A 19,483-nucleotide genomic window follows, 5' to 3' on the forward strand; every position below is an offset into this window, starting at 1 on the left:
TTGTGAATGTGTAATTTAATGTTTTTGGACTGGGAGACTCCTGTTGTCTCTCATTGGAGACTTCTATTTTAGTTTTGTTGTATTAGCAGAACACATCCCGAGGGGCTGGAGATACAGCTCAGTGGACAGAGTGCTCACTTGGCTCTCACACACCTCTGGGCTCCACCTACAGTACCTCATAAGCCTGGTGTGGGGGTTCATGCCCATACTCCCATTACCAGGAGGAGAACCAGGAGTTCAAAATCATCCTTGGGTACATAGTGTGTTTGAGGCCACCCTGGGCTACATGAAACCTGTATAAACAAATATGTCCCACAGGACATCCTTTCTTAGGCATTTGCCATACTTTGTTCTGTGGTTTCTGAGCGCTGAAAAGTCCAGGGGTACTTGAAGGAAAAGAACATCCTGGTGATACTAGGAACTGTCAGTCAGGGACATTGGCTGGTGAAGCCATCTAATTCTAGCTGGTTTTCTGCCTGATTCTATTGCTGATGGGCTGATCCGTGTCTGCAGCTTTACTCATAATCACCCTGCTTCCTTTTAGCTGTAGCCATTCTTGCTTCAGGCTGAGACTGTGATGGAGTAATGACACAAAGAATTGGGGTCTCCTTCCAGCCCACTGATTCTCTCAACAATAAGTTCTTTCTCTGTAGAAATAGTTTCTCTGTTGCGTACATTATCAGAAATAAATATAACACTCTTTTCTGTTTTATTTTGACAATGAGTTTCATTATGTAGGTAGGGATGGCCTGAAACTCACGGTATAAACCCGGTAGGCATTGAACTCACAGAGATCAGCTTGTTTCTTAGTGCTGGGATGAAAGGCGGATACCTGGCTCCTCCTTTTTTTAATTTTTTTTAAATTGTCTCTATGGGGTGTGTGTGTTTGTGTGTGTGTGGGTGGGGCGGTGTGTGTTTTGACCAAAGAGTCCATCAGATCCTCTGAACCCTGGTCCTCTGCAAGAGCAACCAGTGTTCCTAAGCAGTGAGCCATCTCCCCAGCCCCTACTGCCTGCTCTAAAGTCCACTTCATTGTTCATCTTGCCCAGACATGTCTTTAATTCCTACTCTTAGTGTTTGTTTTAATTCAGTGAGTTCCTATTCGATTTTCTCTTGTTTCTTCTATTACCTCACCAAGATTATGTGTATACTTTTGTTTTAGAAGTTTCTCATTGATGACGATTGAATCGTGGCTTTAATATCCTTGCTGACAATTCTGACAATGGTTTTTTCTTGGTTCCACCACCAGGGAACTGGTTTTACTCCTCTGCTTTTCATTTGGGGGATGGTCATGGTGTGATGTGATTTCCATTTTGACATCATTTGTCTAAGATGTCAGCATTCCTGACACTGTGGGTACAGTGGCTGTTTATCCTTCATAACCTTTTGGAGGTGTTTTGATTTTTCTGGATATGCCTGATTGAATAAAAGGGATTATACCTCCAGTCCATACCGACAGGCATATTTTAGAGGGGTCAGGAAGAGTGGTTCTCTACCTTCCTAACATAACCTTTTAATACAGCTCCACCAACTGTAAAATTATTTCACTGCTACTTCATAACTATAATTTTGCTATAGTTATGAATTGTAATGTAAATGTCTGATATACAGGATATATGATATATGACTCCTGTTCAAGGGCCATTTGAGCTCCCAAAAGGTCTCAATCCAAGGGTTAAGAACCAGTGATCTGGAGTTAGTGCGATGCCCTTACCGACATAGATGGGTTGCCCAGTGTTGCCGGGGAGAAGTCTCCATCTCTGGAAGGCAAAGGATCTTCCACGATCAGGCTTTTTCCTGGGTCCCTCTGGAATAGTGGACACACTCTTGATGGTTACTGCTGGATCAACTGACTCCAGGCAGTTTTCTTTTACATCCTCGAAGATGAGGATTCTAAAAAGGGTTCTGCTAGCCAAAAGCAGTTGCTGAAACTATCCCTATCAATCTTTCCCCTTCCCTAATGGCTCCCTGTCCCCACAAGGCCAACAGTAGATGTCTGATGCCTCCCAAGCTGCACCTTTCCAATCTACACTCTTTCTCTGTACTGTTTCTTTCACAAAGAGCACACACGTTAACCCTGAACCCATCTTGTCTTCGGTCAGCACTACCAACCTAGTGCTCTCTGCAAGCTTCGAATTCCAATATGACCCAGCTGCTCACAGTTCTGAGGCACGTTCACGCTTGTATGGTTAAACAGAATGGCATCGATTGGCTAGTCTATAATGATGCAGATTCTGTATGATTCTGATTCAGAAGCCTGTAAATCCAAGATGAAGTGACCATCGGTAGAGGAAGGAGTTCTTGTGGGATGTTGTAACCACAGAAGGGATCCAATGTGCTAGGAAGACAAGAGAGGGAGCCAAACTCTCTTTTATAATTTAACCTTTTTCCACAATAGCATCATTAATGGATCCTTATTTGTAGGTTGCATTCCTTTTGACCTAATCCATTCTTCACAACTACATTCCCACTGGGGATTAGTCTTCAGTAAATTACTTTTGGGCGATCACATTCAAACCAGAGATGACGGTGAATATTTGGATATTTATAGTGGGGGTGGGCATTATTATTCCCACGTTGTGTACCCTTTAGATCTCTAACTACCTCCTTCCATATGGTATCCTCACTGAATGATGTGAATTCCGGGTGATTAATGAGGTACAGACACCAAAGCTCATTTACTTATCCTGACACCAGTATCAAGCTCGAAACAGCAAGAGCCACCTGTGGGAAGGAAAATATGAATAAACTTTATGGAATCTCTTAACTATAAACCCCCAATTTAATCAAAACATTGCTTTAGAATCAGTTCTCTTATATTGATGTGCTTTAAATGTACAAGTCAGTGGGCTTGCTTGTGAATCCTTGTACAGATTTATACTGTACATTACCCAACTTCTTCCTCACAACTCACCTCCATTTCCAACTGCACACACACACACACACACACACACACACACACACACACACACACTGCTGCTGCTGCTCCACTTCCTCTTCCTAAATGCCCCATTCACTTAATAATCCTTATTAAAATCTTAATTTGGCAATCGTCTGTTTGAGTCTGGCTTGTTTCACTTAACACATTGTATTTTACAATTCCATCCATTTTTTCTAAGAACAAAACCTTTTGCTCTTACACATAGAAGAAAATAACATCAATGTATATCACATTTTTAAGCCATTCATCCAGTGATCAGCAGCTAAGGTTATTCCAATGGCTTGTCTATTGCACACAGTGTGGCAATCAGAATGGATATGCAGGGGTCCTGGTTAGTTTTTATTGCCAGTTTGACTCAACCTAGTAAGAAGGATCCTCAGCTGAAGAATTTCCTCCATCAGATTGGCCTTTGGCCACATCTGTAAGGAATTTTTTTTGATGGTTATGGAAGGGTCTAGCCCATTATGGGTAGTGTCATCCCCTATGAAGGTGGCCCTGGGTTGTATGAGAAGAAGAGAAAGCTGAGTAGGTTATGGATAGCAATCCAGTACTCAGCATTTCCAAGTTGTCTCTGCTTCCTTTCCTGCCACCAGAGTCCTGCCTTAGTACCTGCCCCAACTTCACTCAGTAACACACTGGTACCTAGAATGCTAGAGTGAGACAACCTGTTTCCTCTTCAAGTTGATGGCTATGATGAGATTATTCTTCTTGTTGCCTACTTGTTCTTCACTTTTTTGAAAGTTGTCTCTGTTTATTGCTCTTAGAAAAATGATATTACATGTTTTCTCATGGTCTCTCTGTCCTTCTCTGTGTCTGACTCTGTCTCTGTCTCTCTATCTCTCTGCATTTGTGTGTTTGAGTGTCTATATGTGTGTGTTTGTGTTTGTATGCATGTGTGTGTGTTTCTGTGTGTATGTATATATGTGTATGTGTGTTTGTGTGTTTGTGTTTGTGTCCTTTCCATGCTTAAAAAAAATCTCCAAGGCTGTGAATCTTAGCAGGTGCCTTGAGAAGGAAGATGAAGGGGAGAAAAAAGGGATAATCATGTCACTTGAGTTAACCCCACATTGAGGTCAGCCACATAGTGGACCAACCGTCACATAATGGCAGAGGAGTCATAAGAGCAGAGAGAGAGAGTAAAACTCAAAGTGTGTAGGAAAATGTGCTTAAAACTAAGATAGAAGGGAGAAAAAGAAGACGGTACACTTAGAAAAGTGGACAGATTTTAAAAAGCTGCCATAAGTTGTTAAGCTCTAAGTACATTTAAAAAAATTATAATGTTAAAGTGGAAGGGAATAATTGGGAAGAGGGAAGGGATGGTGAGAGTGTAGTGGGGACAGGGGAGGGTTCTGAAAAGAATCCTTTTGAAGATCTGAAGAACTATGTGACACAATTAAAGTGCCCTGTAATTTACAGGTAAATTCCAGACTTACCTGCATCAGTATTCTGTCTACCCATATTTCAAAAATAAAATTACCTCATTTATTTCATCCTGTTTTGCTGCATTTGATGTAATAAATTCCTTGTAACCAGAAGTGCTGGTAAATTTTAAAGACATTTAAAATATGACTGGTCGTTATCGGGTTTGTCATCACTTTATCCCGGCTTTGAAAGCAGGTCCAGTAGTTAATATTTCCTCGCTCTTTGCAAAGAATCCATAATTCATTATTGCCATTGACTTCAATACAAGGTATTTAATCCTGTCAAATTCCAACTTTGTTTGAATAAAAATGGCCCTCCTCTAATTGTGGGTTTTGATAAAGCTAATTTTGGTGTGCTATCCAGTGGGCTGCCTCGGAGAGAGAGGCTAGCAATATTAATGATACGGAGAATGTCTTAAAGATCACCAAAGGAAAGATAGGAGCTGGGAAAATAACCACCAAGGATGTTGGTGACTCAGAAATCAAAGACTTTTTCAGAAAAAACAATGCATGAAAAGAGATACTTGGGCAGATTGTGACTCGAGTCATCAGAATATTTGGGTGGGGGTTTTATTTTGGGTCTCCAGGAGGCTACATGAGAAGCTAAAACCTAGATGCTGGAAGTTTCTAAGCGCAACTAGGGAAGGAAGTGGCCTGAGAGGCTTCTATGACATAAGCAGAGCCAGGATGATGTCACAGAGAACTGGGCAGAGGTTGCGCATCTCTTCCACTTGGGGGCGCTATACTCCCTTGAAGGTGGGTTCGCAATCTTCGCAGCGGTGTGTGAAAGCCAGTTCAGCTCCTGAACCCCACAATTATTCAACAGGCTTTTGTTGACTGACCGGTTTCAGAAGACAGAATCTGGACGACTAGGACATTTTATTTCAGTAACTACATTTATGAAGATAACTCATAATCTGTAGCCCTGAAAGCTACAAGTTTTCCCTCGTTCAGCGAGTAACTGTATGTTCTAATGTCTTCCACATTTAAGAACTAGGCGGATGATATAGGCTAGTCAGTCTCCGGAATTTATTATCCTTTGCTAACAATATCTAATTCATAATTCGACTAAAATGTCAAAGCTCATCTCTGTGCCTGTGCATTATGGAGATAATATTTCTTTTGTTGTAGTTGTTGTTGTTGTTGTTGTTGTTGTTGTTGTTGTTGTTGTTCAGAGATGAGGACGGAACCCAAATCCTTGGGCTTGCTAGGCAACTGCTCTACCACTGAGCTAAATCCTAACACCAGGAGATATTATTTCTAAATGGCTGTAGTTGCCTAGACAAAAGACTCTTTTTGCGGTCGAAGATGCAACAGCTTCGTGGAATAAACCTGGGTCTGGGACTGGTGTGCTGTGTCTCTGGTCAGAGACTTGTGGATGTTGCCCCATGGCTCATAGTTAGAGGGTAGAAGAGGGGTGTGGCCACCCTTCTGGCTCCTTTGCTATCCTTTCTCTGTTCTGCTTGCTTAATGTCGGGGACAGGGATATTTAATCCGACACTGACCTAGCCATTCAAGGAGAGGTTCCTCAGCAGAGGCAAAGTGCCACGGGCTGAAGAAATGTGTCTGAATATGTTATTCTGAACTGTAGATAACCATTTGTTCATTTACCTTTGAACTTTATATTTTGATTTTTGAGACAGGGTTTTTCTGTGGATAGTTTGGCTATCCTGAAACTAACTCTGTAGACCAGGCTGGCCTTGATCTCACAGAGGTCTGCCTCCCTCTGCCTCTTGAGTGGTGGAATTAAAGGTGTGCTCCACCATTGCCCTGCCCTCCTATGAACTTCTGATTACGACAGATTTAGATCCAGATGCTCAAACCTGTTTACCATCCCCTTCCTCACCTGCTCCAAAGTTCCCTTAGACAAGAGCCTTCGTCCATTACCCTCCCCCACCCCACCCCCATTGTTCTTGCAGGCACTCATATAACAGTGGCAACAGCATTGTGTCTGGTTTAAGCAGGGGAGCTCTTCAAACCCAGGCCATGGGCAAGAATGAAGCCTGAAAACAGAACGATAGCAACAAGACCGCGGACCAGGAGTGCCGTGGCCTACCACACTAGGTCTACAGCAATGAAGAAGAGGATATCTCTGAGGAGGATGAGCACACCATCCTTCCAGAAGCAGAGGAGGAGGAATCCTTCTCCCCAGGCCCTGGGGAACATTGTGGGCTGCAGAATTTCTCACAGATGGAAGGAAGATGATGATCCCATCACCCAATGGAAGGCCATCATTCTAGATCAACTGCCAACAAATCCCTCTCTCTATCTGGTCAAGTATGATGGAATTGACTGTGTCTACGCACTTGAACTTCAAAGCGATGAGAGGATTTTAAACCTTAAGGTCTTGCCTCACAAAGTAGTTTTTCCTCAAGTGAAAGACGCCCATCTCGCAAGTGCCATGGTTGGCCGAACTGTGGAGCATAAATTTGAGGGCAAACATGGCTCTAAGGACATCTGGAGGGGGGTGGTCCTAGCCCAGGTGCCGATCATGAAGGACTGGTTTTACATCACCTATGAGAAAGATCCAGTCCTATACATATACCAGCTCCTGGGTGATTACACAGAAGGTAACCTCTGTATCTTTCCAGAGACTCCTCCAGCAGAGGTGAAGTCAGAAGTTGACAGCGACATATTAACAGGTCAATGTGTGCAGTACAGCAGAAGCGACGGGTCCAAAAAGATCGGCAAAGTCATTTACCAAGTTCTAGCCAAGCCTTCCGTGTACTTCATCAAGTTTGATGGCGACGTCCACATCTATGTCTATAATCTGGTGGAAAAGATCCGTTAAGGTGAAAGTCACAAGGTGTGGGGGACATAGATGGGTAATTTATAGGATTGGAAGGAAAATGTTTGTTTATTTGTGTCTCAGATACCCAAGGGCATTTGACAACCCCAGTATCTTTTCCAGTGGAATTTGTTTTTGCTCTAAAAATTAAAATGTGCAATGTGACATGTTGTGTGTGAACACTTTGGTGGCAGAGATGGGTTTTGATGGATGGAACATCGAGAGGAAGCTGGAAAAATCAAGGCTGTGAACACTAAGTCTAATGTAGCATAGGCTAAAACAAACAGGACTGAGCTGGTCTGTTCTTTAGGGAGAGAAAAGAACTGTAGATGAGGCTTAGAGGAGCAGGGATGACATGGGAAAAAAAAGATGGATGTTTAGGAAGCAGTGGAGAGGGGCCAGAAATAGATAGGCTCTCTGAGAAGTCTGAGGGAGAAACAGACAGTTGGGGAAAGAGTGGCATGTAACAAGGAGGTGGTCTTGGAACTCAAGGGGAAACCCAATAAACTGATCCAAGCAGACTCAGAATCAGAGAAGATCAGGTTTTGTTTCACTAACGAAACCTAATGAAACCTGTTTCTCATCTGTAGATGTATTATTTTTAATTATGTGGGTGGGGGCAGGGCATGAATAGAGGAGACCACAGAGACAAGAATAGTCAGGTCCCCTGGAGCTGGAATTAAAGGTGATTGGGAGCCATTGGACATGAGCTCAAAGAACCAAATCCATGTCCTCTTTCAAAGCAGATGAGCTCTTGATCCATTGATCTCTCCAGGCCCCTAAAGTCATCTTTTTAAATAAATCCAACCTTCACATGTAGAGAAGAAACCAGGATGAGGGTAAGAAAGATTAAATTGATGGTGATGTGGAAGAAAGACTAAAGAACACATGAGGGAGTAGAGGACACTGAGGGACAAAGGAATTCCAAATGGAGTTCTCAAAAAGTGAAGCAGGAGACCCAGGAAGAACAGAAAGGGTATAGAATGAGTTGAACTTGGTCCACATCCATATTGGTCTCTTTGGTTCCTTAAAGAACAGCCTAGCCATCACTACAGAGGGAGGATGTAAGGTGGAGGCTTCCACGGGGGACATTTTGACGAGGATATCTCAAGAGTAGTGAATGCCAAACTATGTTTGTATCTATCGATTCCTGAAAGTATAATAAAGCCCATTATTTTGTATGATCAGCAAAAATTAATTTAAAAGGGAAGATGAGGATGCCGTGAGCTTCTGTCAGGTGTTACCTGGATCCTGTGTTTAGCTTCCCTGAGCACTGTTTGCCTCTGTTGCATCCTATAATATTTTTTGAGGTCTCTGCTCAATGCCCCTAGATGACCACAAAAAGCTCCTGCACTGGCTTGTCTTGCCTGACTCTCCTTCGACTGGATGGCTTCCTACACACCTGTGGGCCCTGTTACCATATCTAGCCCCAGGAAGTTCCTGTCTTTTACTCTCATGTACGCTTATCCTCAGAAAACTCTTGACGGTGCATCCAATGCAGAGGTGCTAAGCTCTTTCCTATGCCATTTGCCGTGACTTTAAAATGCTTTTCAGTTAATGACCATGTAGCTCTCTCCTCCTGAGAAGCCGCTGTGAACTCCATGGGGTCTCCCTGAGCCACATCTATTCTCCAAGAATGTATTTGGAGGCAACCTTATCAGGAAAACATTCATTGCTGTTACTTCTCTCAAGAATAAGATTCTCACTGCAGGACTTGAAAATATTTTCTATTGTTGATTAATTCTGCTATTTGGTGGTTATTATACTGGCTGGTTGTCTGACGATTTCATTGCTGCAAAAAGACATCATGACCAAGGCAACTTATAAGGGACAACATTTTATTAGGGCTGGCTTACAGGTTCAGAATTCCAGTCTTTTTTCATCAAGGCAGGAAGCATGGAAGCGTCTATGCAGATATGATGTTGGAGAAGAAGCATATCACCCCACAGTAATATTCTTCCTCCAACAAGGCCACACCTACTCCCACAAGGCTACACCTTGTACTTGTGCCAAACTTTCCATGGGACAATCACATTCTGACCACCACCTTGATTTTATGCCAAAATGACACAAGCTAGATTCATCAGAGAAGAGGGTGTCTCAATTGAGAAAATGCCTACATAAGATCCAGCTGTAGGGCATTTTCTTAGTGTTTGGTTGGGTAGGGTTAAGCCCACTGTGAGCGGCACCATTCCTAGGCTGGTGGGCCTGGGTTCTATAAGAAAGCAAGCTAAGCAAGACATGAGAAGTAAGAGAGTAAGCAGTGCCACTCCCTAACCTCTGCCTCAGTTCCTGCCTCCAGGATCCTGTCCTGTTTTAATTCCTTTCCCAACTTTCTTTGGTGATTAGCAGCAATGTAAAAGTGTATGCTGAATAAAACTTTTCCTCCCTTGCTCTTTGGTCATGGTGTATCCTTACAACAATAGAAACCCTAAAAAAGACAGTTTCTTATAGAAACAGTGTGTCTAGTAGAGCCACAGATGCTTACCTCATAACCACAAATAGAAACATATAGACACTTTGTTTTAATTTAAAGGTATGACTTGCTTATGTACTGACCTGTGAAGTTCAAGTTTGCTTCCTTCTCTCTGTGATGAATGCCATGTTCAAAAATAACTTGTCGAGGAAAGGGTTATTTGCCCTACAGGTTACAGACCATCACTGAGGGAAACCAGAACAGGAGCTTGAAGCGGTATAAAGGACCACTGCTTGTTGGCTTGCTCCATGTCTCAGTCATTGTTCTGTTGCTGTGAAGAGACACCATGGTCAAGGCAACTACTATAAATGAAAGCATGTATTTGGAGGCTAGCTTACAGTTTCAGAAGCCTGGTCCATCATCATGGCAGGGAGCATAACAATGGAGCAAGAGAGAGCTACTGCTCTGTAAAGAGAGAGAGAGAGAGAGAGAGAGAGAGAGAGAGAGAGTGAGCGGGAGAGAGAGAGAGAGAGGGAGAGAGAGCGGGAGAGAGAGAGAGAGAGAGAGAGAGAGAGAGAGAGAGAGAGAGAGAGAGAGAGAAACTCTGGCAAAGTATGGGGCTCTTGAAACTCAAACCCCACCCTTATTGACACACCCACTTCCTCCATTGAGGCAACACCTCTTAATCTTTCTAATTCTTGAAAATACTGTCACTCCCTGTTAACTAAATATACAAATATATGTCTGTGGGAGCCTTTCTTATTCAAACCACCACACTCCACATGGCTTGCTCCCTTACTATTTCTTACAGCCTAAAATGCTATTATTTTTATACGTAACTACTCATGAATTTGCCCACAATAGTGGGCCCTCCCACAATAATCATTAAACAAGAAAACGTTCCATAGACTTACCCAAAGTATAATGGAATGGAGGCAGTTCTTGAATTGTTCTCTCTTGACTCCATATGGTCAAGTTGGGAAAAAAAAAGAGCAAGAGACCCAGCACCATAATGTTTCTCTTACTCCATGTTACAAATTCACCACCAGCCACTCCCTTCTTTCAGTGTATAGACCCACTTCCGTGTATGGCAGAGCTGAAGAGGAACTACTGTCACCAACATGAATACTCGAGGATATGTAACAAGAAATTTATACGTTCTACAGCTCCCAACACCAAGCAAAAGCATTTTAGTGTGTGTTACACTTACTGGGAGACTGTCAGTCACTGGCCATTTAATGGGTCACAGTACACCAGAGAACCAAAAAGTCACAACATACATATTTCTCAGCAGGAGACATAGCCCTTTCTCAAAACCCATGAATCTATCTGCAGGCTTAGATTTTTTCCAAACCTACTTTATTTAGGGTTCTTAAACACTGCAACCACCCTTCTAGCCCACCAACTAGAAGTAGCAGAGAGAGAACGTTGATAGGAAAGGGAGAGAGTTGTGGACCTATTTAGAAGTAATACTTTGGGGCAACTCCAATCTTCATTGTGCAGTACGATCCAATAGCAAATGCAAAACAGGAATCAGTACCACTTCCCTGATCTGGCAGAGACCACAAGGCTCTACCAAACAAACAAGAAGCAGCAGAAGCAGTCAGAAGCAGCCCGAATATCACAGGTTCTTTTGTGCATTTCTCATTATGGAACGAAGACCAGCAAAGGCCATCGAAGCCTTGCAAGGTGTAGAAAAAATATACTCACCCTCTCTGTGTGATTATATTTATGTTCTCCATCAACATCCTGTCCCCTTTCAAGTGTGTGCTCCAGCAAAATATCACATGCCTTCTCATGTGTCTGCTTCAGCAAAACATCCTCTCCTAACATAGCTTCGAGAAAGCATCCTGTGACACAAGAGAGTTTCCAAAGAAACCAAAATTTTTCTACTTCATCTAGCCTTATCTCACACTCGGCCATGACATCACAAAACATATAATGGCAGTCTTGCAAGGGTCCTAGGCCCCAGCTCCATCAGTTGCTAGAGTTTCTGAAATTGTACTCGGTGGAACTCAACCCCTTTCGTGAGCACAACCTTTAGTTATCCCCGTAAAATTTGTGCTCTCTCCATCTTTGCTCTCAGTCAATAGCTGTCCAACTTCCAGCCAAATCAGCTGTGACCAGGAAAAAAGAGAGCCAATGAATTTGACTTGATTTTTTTCCCTGAGAGAATGGAGTGTTCTCCCTGCGTGGTTACACTGGTGTCTGAGTCATCTGTAATAAAACCCACTACTATTAAGAGCAAAGTCATAGGAACAATGACAAATAGCAAATCACACCACAAGCATCACAGTTGACCAAGTCTTTTCTGCAGCTTTATTGAAGTATAAATTACATACTTAAAAAATCAATTTATTTTAAGTGTGTAATTTAATGATTTTAATGCAAAATTTATAGCTTCCTTCCTTTAGCTTTTCCTTTTTTTAATACTCATATCCCACTAGTTCATACAATATCGAAGTCTATTAAAAAACACAGAAGTGAAGTCAGGAGAAGGACCAGAGCAGGAAGCAGCAAGGTCCTTGATTTGCTAAGACAACAGATACACTGGCAGAATCTTCTGGAAAAACCACTTGGGAAACATTAGGTCTTCTCTTAGTGTGCAGCCTCCAGACAAATGGTTTGAAGGATTAAGTTATGGGTCCTCCTAAATAAAATCCGGACCTAACCTGGTATGGTCAGCATCACTTTTGGCCACTTTCATGTTAATCACATTCATCACTCTTACAAGTTGCCTAGCAACTCACATAGTAAACAGACTTATTTTGGTTCATTGTTTCACAGGTTTCAGTCCATGGTCACATGACTATGAAAGGGGTACGATAGAGGTCAACTGCTAACCTCACTGGCATCCAAGATGCACCAGCACAGGAGGAGACCAAGGACAAAAAACACCCTCCAAGACATGTCCCAAATGACCAAGTCCCTTAATTTCCTATCTCCTAGTTTCCTAACACCTTCATACACATCCAACAACAGATGAAATCATTGATTACAGCCCACAAGGTCCAACTTTTCATAGTCCCAACTTTGAACAATGTACAGGGACAATGTATATCTTAAACCCTTAGGGTAGGGCCAGAAGGTTGTGTCAGAGTACTAAACTTCACCTCACATTAGAAACAGCTGGGTAGATTTCTCAATATCTCCTATTTCTTTCTGGTACTCAGCTATACCATGTTTGCATTATGGCATTTTTTCTGGAGTGAGATACCGTCAGCAGTCAATTGTAAAGACGCCCCCCACCATGTGTTTGCTTGAATGTAAAATGGGACATCTATAATATAGACACACACGCATATACACAGACTCACAGAGAGATGCAAAAAGGGAAGGAGTTGAGTCTTAGGAACCCTCAAGGAAGAGGGAGTGGAAATATAAGATACAGATGTCAGTGAGAACCAGAACAAAGCAATCTCTCTATACAGGACAGGACCATTATCCCTCAGCTCGAGCTGATAGGAAATGGAGAGTCAGTTTTCTAGTAAGATATAGCTGGTGATAAGCTGGCCAGGCTCCAGTGGCTTGCCCAAGGTCCATTAATTTATGGGCAGCATAAATGACTTGAGTGGGTTATTACAGAAGGCAGAAAGAGAGGTTGAAGTTGGGAGAAGGGATTAGGTGGGGATGGATCTGGGAGGAGTTAGGAAAAGAAGTGAGAAGTAAATTCTATCAATATATAATGTACAAAGTTCTCAAGGAATTGATAAAAGTGGTTTTTAAAATATCATATCTGTACTGAACACATACAAACCATTTTTCTTGTCATCTCCTAAATAACAGCCCCTCATGGTTTCATTTCATTAAGTACAAAAGTAATGCAGAGATTATTTAAAATGTAGGAGTATCTGGGGAGGCCGCAGAGGGGTAAAGCCAAGTGTGTGGTCACACATGCAAACACCAGTACTTGGTGTGGGAACAGGAGGATGACCAGGGCTTCCTGACAGTGAGCCTCACCTCAGGTTCAACAGGGGACCCTATCACAATGGAATAAATTATGTAGTGAAGGAGCAGAACACGATCTACGTTCCCCCAGCCTCTGAACTTACATGTCTCTTTGCACACACGCACACACACACACATATAAATTTGACTAGAGTATACAAGAGGCTTACATAGGTTATATGCAATTGCAATGTCATTGTAGCCAAGGAACCTGAGGACTTTTAGATCATTGGGAGTCCTGGGGCCAACTCTCAGAGGACAGGATACATCTCCTTATTGTGCAAATGAATTCTTTGTTGAGTGTGTATCAGTGACTCCACACAGTTCTCCTCCTCTAGGTTCCTGTGTATCACAGAGAATGATCTGGAAATACTGAAAAAAATATAAACTAAAAGCTTTGTTGGGGTTTCCAGACTAGCATTAAAATCATATATATCACATTTTATTAAATGAAAGGGAAATCTTCAGGTCCAGCAACAGTAGACTCAATCATGTTGGCTTCTGTTTTATTCCATTATGAATAGCAATTAATTGCACATCAATAGCTCCCCATGCTTTGAACTAAATCAGGATGAAGGGATATGTTTCCCTACAGATAAGTAATACCAATTTGGATAATCAAGTAGAAAGGGGGGAGGTATGATGCCTTTGGCTTATGCGAGAGTGATGGCTTGATTGGAAACTTGTTATGCAAATAACCCTAACCTCTGAGAAATGAAATGTAATGATAAAATATACTACCAAATGGGATGGACACACATTACTTGATTTCTTTTAAAAGAAAAAAAAATATACTTATGATTGTGAATAAGCATGACCCTCAGAATTTCAAATATTTGAATGTGTTTGGTTTCCAGTTGGTGGACTGTTTCGAAAGGATTGGGCATTGTGTTTTTGTTAAAAGAGATGTGTCAATGGGAGGTGGGGGCCTTGAGATTTCAAAAGCACACCAGGCTTCTCTCTCTCTCCCTCCCTCCCTTTCTCCCTCTCCCTCTCCCTCACATTCTCCTTCTCCCTCCCTCTCTATTTCTTTGTCTGTCTCTGTCCCTTTGTCTGTCTCTGTCTCTTTCTCTGTCTCTGTCTGTCTCTGTCTCTGTCTGTCTCTGTCTCTGACTCTCTCTGTCTCTCTCTCTCTCTCTCATCTGGGGAGGAGGATGTGAGCTCTCAGGAACTACTCCAGCCATGCCTGTCTGCCTGCCAGCCTGCTGCCATGGTTTCTACCACAATGGTCCATGGACTCACCCTCTGAAACAATAAGACTGCAATTAAATGTTTCCTTTCATAAATTGGTTTGGTCACAGTGTCTCTTCACAGAAATAGAACAGTAACTAAGGCACACATCTTCCTGTTTATTTTTCTTATACTTCTGTATTTATTTCATTAAAGTTACTTGTCCATTGAACAGTTTAATGAATAAGTTTCAAGTTTAAAGAAAATAGTGCCTTATAGGAGTGGCACTACTAGGAGGCTTGGCCTTTTTGGAGTGGGTGTGGCCTTGTTGGAGTAGTTGTGTCACTGTGGGCATGGGCTTTAAGACCCTAACCCTAGCTACCAGGAAGCCAGTCTTCTAGCAACCTTCAGAGGTAGGTGTAGAACGGTCAGCTCCTCCTGCACCATGCCTGCCTAGATGCTGCCATGCTCCTGCCTTGATGGTAATAGACTGAACCTATGAACCTATAAGTCAGCCCCAAGTAATTGTCCTCGTAGTCCTTGTAAGACTTGCATTGCTCATGGTTTCTTTTCATAGCAATAAAACACTAAGACATACATACATATATATATATATATATATATATAATATATATATATATATATATATATATGTTTACACACACACACACACACACACACACACACACACACACGTGCGCGCACACCATTTACAGGGATTTTAGATCAAGCCAGGGCCCCTGCAGTTTCATTGGTCCATCTGATACACGTGTTCATGGAACATGTCTCTCTCTGTTTCTTTTTTTTTTTTTTTAACTTGAGTATTTCCTATATACATTTCGAGTGTTATTCCCTCTCCCAGTTTCCGGGCAAACATCCCCCTCCCCCCTCCCCTTTCTTATCGGTGTTCCCCTCCCCACCCTCCCCCAATTGTCCCCCTCCCCCCAACAGTAGTTCACTGGGGGTTCAGTCTTAGCAGGACCCAGGGCTTCCCCTTCCACTGGTGCACTTACTAGGATATTCATTGCTACCTGTGAGGTCAGAGTCCAGGGTCAGTCCATGTATATAGTCTTTAGGTAGTGGCTTAGTCCCTGGAAGCTCTGGTTGCTTGGCATTGTTGTACATATGGGGTCTCGAGCCCCTTCAAGCTCTTCCAGATCTTTCTCTGATTCCTTCAACGGGGGTCCTATTCTCAGTTCAGTGGTTTGCTGCTGGTATTCGCCTCTGTATTTGCTGTATTCTGGCTGTGTCTCTCAGGAGCAATCTACATCCAGCTCCTGTCGGTCTGCACTTCTTTTCTTCATCCATCTTGTCTAATTGGATGGCTGTATATGCATGGGCCACATGTGGGGCAGACTCTGAATGGGTGTTCCTTCAGTCTCTGTTTTAATCTTTGCCTCTCTCTTCCCTGCCAAGGGTATTCTTGTTCCCCTTTTAAAGAAGGAGTGAACCATTCACACTTTGATCATCTGTCTTGAGTTTCATTTGTTCTAGGCATTTAGGGTAATTCAAACATTTGGGCTAATAGCCACTTATCAGTGAGTGCATACCATGTATGTCTTTCTGTGTTTGGGTTAGCTCACTCAGGATGATATTTTCCAGTTCCAGCCATTTGCCTACGAATTTCATAAAGTCGTTGTTTTTGATAGCTGAGTAATATTCCATTGTGTAGATGTACCACATTTTCTGTATCCATTCCTCTGTTGAAGGGCATCTGGGTTCTTTCCAGCTTCTGGCTATTATAAATAAGTCTGCAATGAACATAGTGGAGCACGTGTCTTTTATATATGTTGGGGCATCTTTTGGGTATATGCCCAAGAGAGGTATAGCTGGATCCTCAGGCAGTTCAATATCCAATTTTCTGAGGATCCTCCAGACTGATTTCCAGAATGGTTGTACCAGTTTGCAATCCCACCAACAATGGAGGAGTGTTCCTCTTTCTCCACATCCTCGCCAGCATCTGTTGTCCCCTGAGTTTTTGATCTTAGCCATTCTCACTGGTGTGAGGTGAAATCTCAGGGTTTTTTTGATTTGCATTTCCCTTATGACTAAAGATGTTGAACATTTCTTTAGGTGTTTCTCCGCCATTCGGCATTCCTCAGCTGTGAATTCTTTGTTTAGCTCTGAGCCCCATTTTTTAATAGGGTTATTTGTCTCCCTGTGGTCTAACTTCTTAAGTTCTTTGTATATTTTGGATATAAGGCCTCTATCTGTTGTAGGATTGGTAAAGATCTTTTCCCAATCTGTTGGTTGCCGTTTTGTCCTAACCACAGTGTCCTTTGCCTTACAGAAGCTTTGCAGTTTTATGAGATCCCATTTGTCAATTCTTGATCTTAGAGCGTAAGCCATTGGTGTTTTGTTCAGGAAATTTTTTCCAGTGCCCATGTGTTCCAGATGCTTCCCTAGTTTTTCTTTTATTAGTTTGAGTGTGTCTGCTTTGATGTGGAGGTCCTTGATCCACTTGGACTTAAGCTTTGTACAGGGTGATAAGCATGGATCGATCTGCATTCTTCTACATGTTGACCTCCAGTTGATGTGGATAATATCTGCAGACTCGCTTCATTTTGCTTTATTCTCCTCTTCAGCCATAGTAATCTCAACTTACCGTGACGGGAAGACGGGAACTTGGTTAGTTAGATAGCTCTTTTTGTGTGTGTGTAGCTTACATCTCAAGTCACGAAGGGAAAATAAATATAAGAAGAAATAAAAATACACATCCAAACCATGATGGGAAGTTCATATCCGTTCCCCTTAATGAATGTCCACTTTGGAAATTGGAATCCACACTGAGATGAGACTTTTGAAAAATCCTAATTCTCAAGCAGGCTTTGGTATTTCTCTTTCCCTGAAAAGGAACACCACTAGAAAAAGACAGACTGTACAGATGGTAGTATGCTTTCTTGCACAAATCGAATCAGAAGCATTTGATAATGAGCATAGAGGGGGCTCTTTCCATGTTTACCAAAGAATAAAGTAATATGGGGGAGGGGAGACATGTAGAGAATAGTTGGTGCCTTATTGGTATTAAAAAAAATTCCTGAAGTCAAGAAATAATATTTGACAAGAGAAAAAACAAGGTTTTCATTAGGCAGAACTGTTTTTAAAATAACCTTCCTTTTAGTCAAGGAAAGGGGGGGTGGAGCAGGTCAGTTTGTAGAAAACTAAAGTCATTCCCATCAAAAAATTAAGAATAATGTGGATATTTGATGTACTTGAATAAAATTAGAAATTTTAGCTTTCAAAGGGGAAATATTGTGTTCCAGAGAGAGAAAGACAATGGAGTGTCCAAACCCATACTTGATTCTTTCAATAAATCTTCTGGTAACTCATGTGTTTGTTGATATTAGGATTAAAATGCAAGTTGGATTTTTCGACTTAAGAGTTTAATGTGTGTGAATAGCTGCCAGTGGAAATACTTGTTCTCGGATTTCTCAAAAGGCATGAAAAAGCCGCCGTGGAGTTACTGAATTTTGTTTCAAAGACTTTAGCTCCTTGTCTGCAGGGATGCAGGGCCTCAATGGAAGGGCCTGAGACCTCCTAAGAGGTAGTGTCCAACTGAGGCCATGCGCACAGAGGGAAGGAGCCTTTCTCAGAAAATGGAGCTAGGAGAGCTAAAAATGAAGGCGACATATCGATCAAATCGCTGTAATAGAACGACCGCAGCCAGTTCACAGAGCGAGGCAGCTGTCAGCGACTCGGCCAAGAGAACGAAGAGAATTTGAAAAGATAATAACAACACAGAGTTCACAGAAGCCACTATAGACTCATGGGGTCTGCGAATTTCATCCCATGTACTTTGGGCAGAGAAAACAATCCAAACCAGAGATCCCTCTTCCTCAGCTCAACGGAACGCTGTGCCATGCCGTAGATATCCCATGTCAAGGACTCAACCTAGATGCTGGAAGCCTGTGAGAAACCGGAACTAGGTCATTTAAGTGCTGACACCAGAAATGGCTCAAGTCTGCACCTTCGTTGGAAGGAGAAAAAAATAAGTCCCACAGTACCGTAAGTAATCCTTATCAGGGTCTGTGTGAGGTCGGAAGTGGACGGCACCATGATCAATCAGTACGCAATGCCTACACGTGTCTGGTGAGACCACACAAATGAGGAAATGATTTTTAAATTTAAACACAATTTCTAATAACTAGTAACCTTTAAGTGTCCAGTTTTAGCACAAGTTTCCAGATTATGTGGTTTCTCAGGCGGAAGAACGCTGCACAAGAAGTGAGTTTGAAACTTCGGAGGGTCCCAGTATATGACAGCAAACTAAGAAAACCTTGGAGGTAGGATGTGATAAAACAAACTAGAGGAAATCTGTAAAACCAAGAAAGGAGAATTCAAAAGACTTGTACGGGAAAGGCCAGCAACAGGGAATGGCTCGGAAGACCATCCTCGTTTTCAGAGTTTATCGCAGCAAAATTGCCAAAGACTGGTAGCAAAATTGCCACTTGTCCCTGTGGACAATCTCTGAACGTACACACACACACGCACACACACACACACACACACACACACACACACACACACACACACATACAGAGAGAGAGAGAGAGAGAGAGAGAGAGAGAGAGAGAGAAATAATTAGTCACCCAGTTAACACATATGCATGCACACATATGTGGAAGCCCAAGGTACATTCACGTAATATCCTTAATGTCTTTTCTGTCTTGTTCACTGTGGCAGCAACTCTCACTCACAGGCAAAGCTCCCTTTGGTATGGGTCATCTTTCCAGACCCCTTGCTCTGGGCACACTTCCTCTGCCTTCCAAGGTGGAATTATAGGATGGTCTCCACATCCA

The 19,483-nt window shown here is 42.4% G+C and overlaps 1 protein-coding gene across 1 annotated transcript; it reads left to right on the plus strand.

Annotated features, from left to right (window-relative positions):
* The first annotated feature begins 6,105 nt into the window (after positions 1-6,105).
* On the plus strand, positions 6,106-7,301 carry LOC134484471 (Y-linked testis-specific protein 1-like). Its single transcript, XM_063280673.1, has one exon. The coding sequence runs from the start codon at positions 6,359-6,361 to the stop codon at positions 7,151-7,153; it is 795 nt and encodes a 264-aa protein (XP_063136743.1). The 5' UTR covers positions 6,106-6,358; the 3' UTR covers positions 7,154-7,301.
* Positions 7,302-19,483: the final 12,182 nt, after the last annotated feature.

This window comes from Rattus norvegicus, chromosome Y, assembly GCF_036323735.1.
Source record: "Rattus norvegicus strain BN/NHsdMcwi chromosome Y, GRCr8, whole genome shotgun sequence".
Lineage (NCBI taxonomy): Eukaryota > Metazoa > Chordata > Mammalia > Rodentia > Muridae > Rattus > Rattus norvegicus.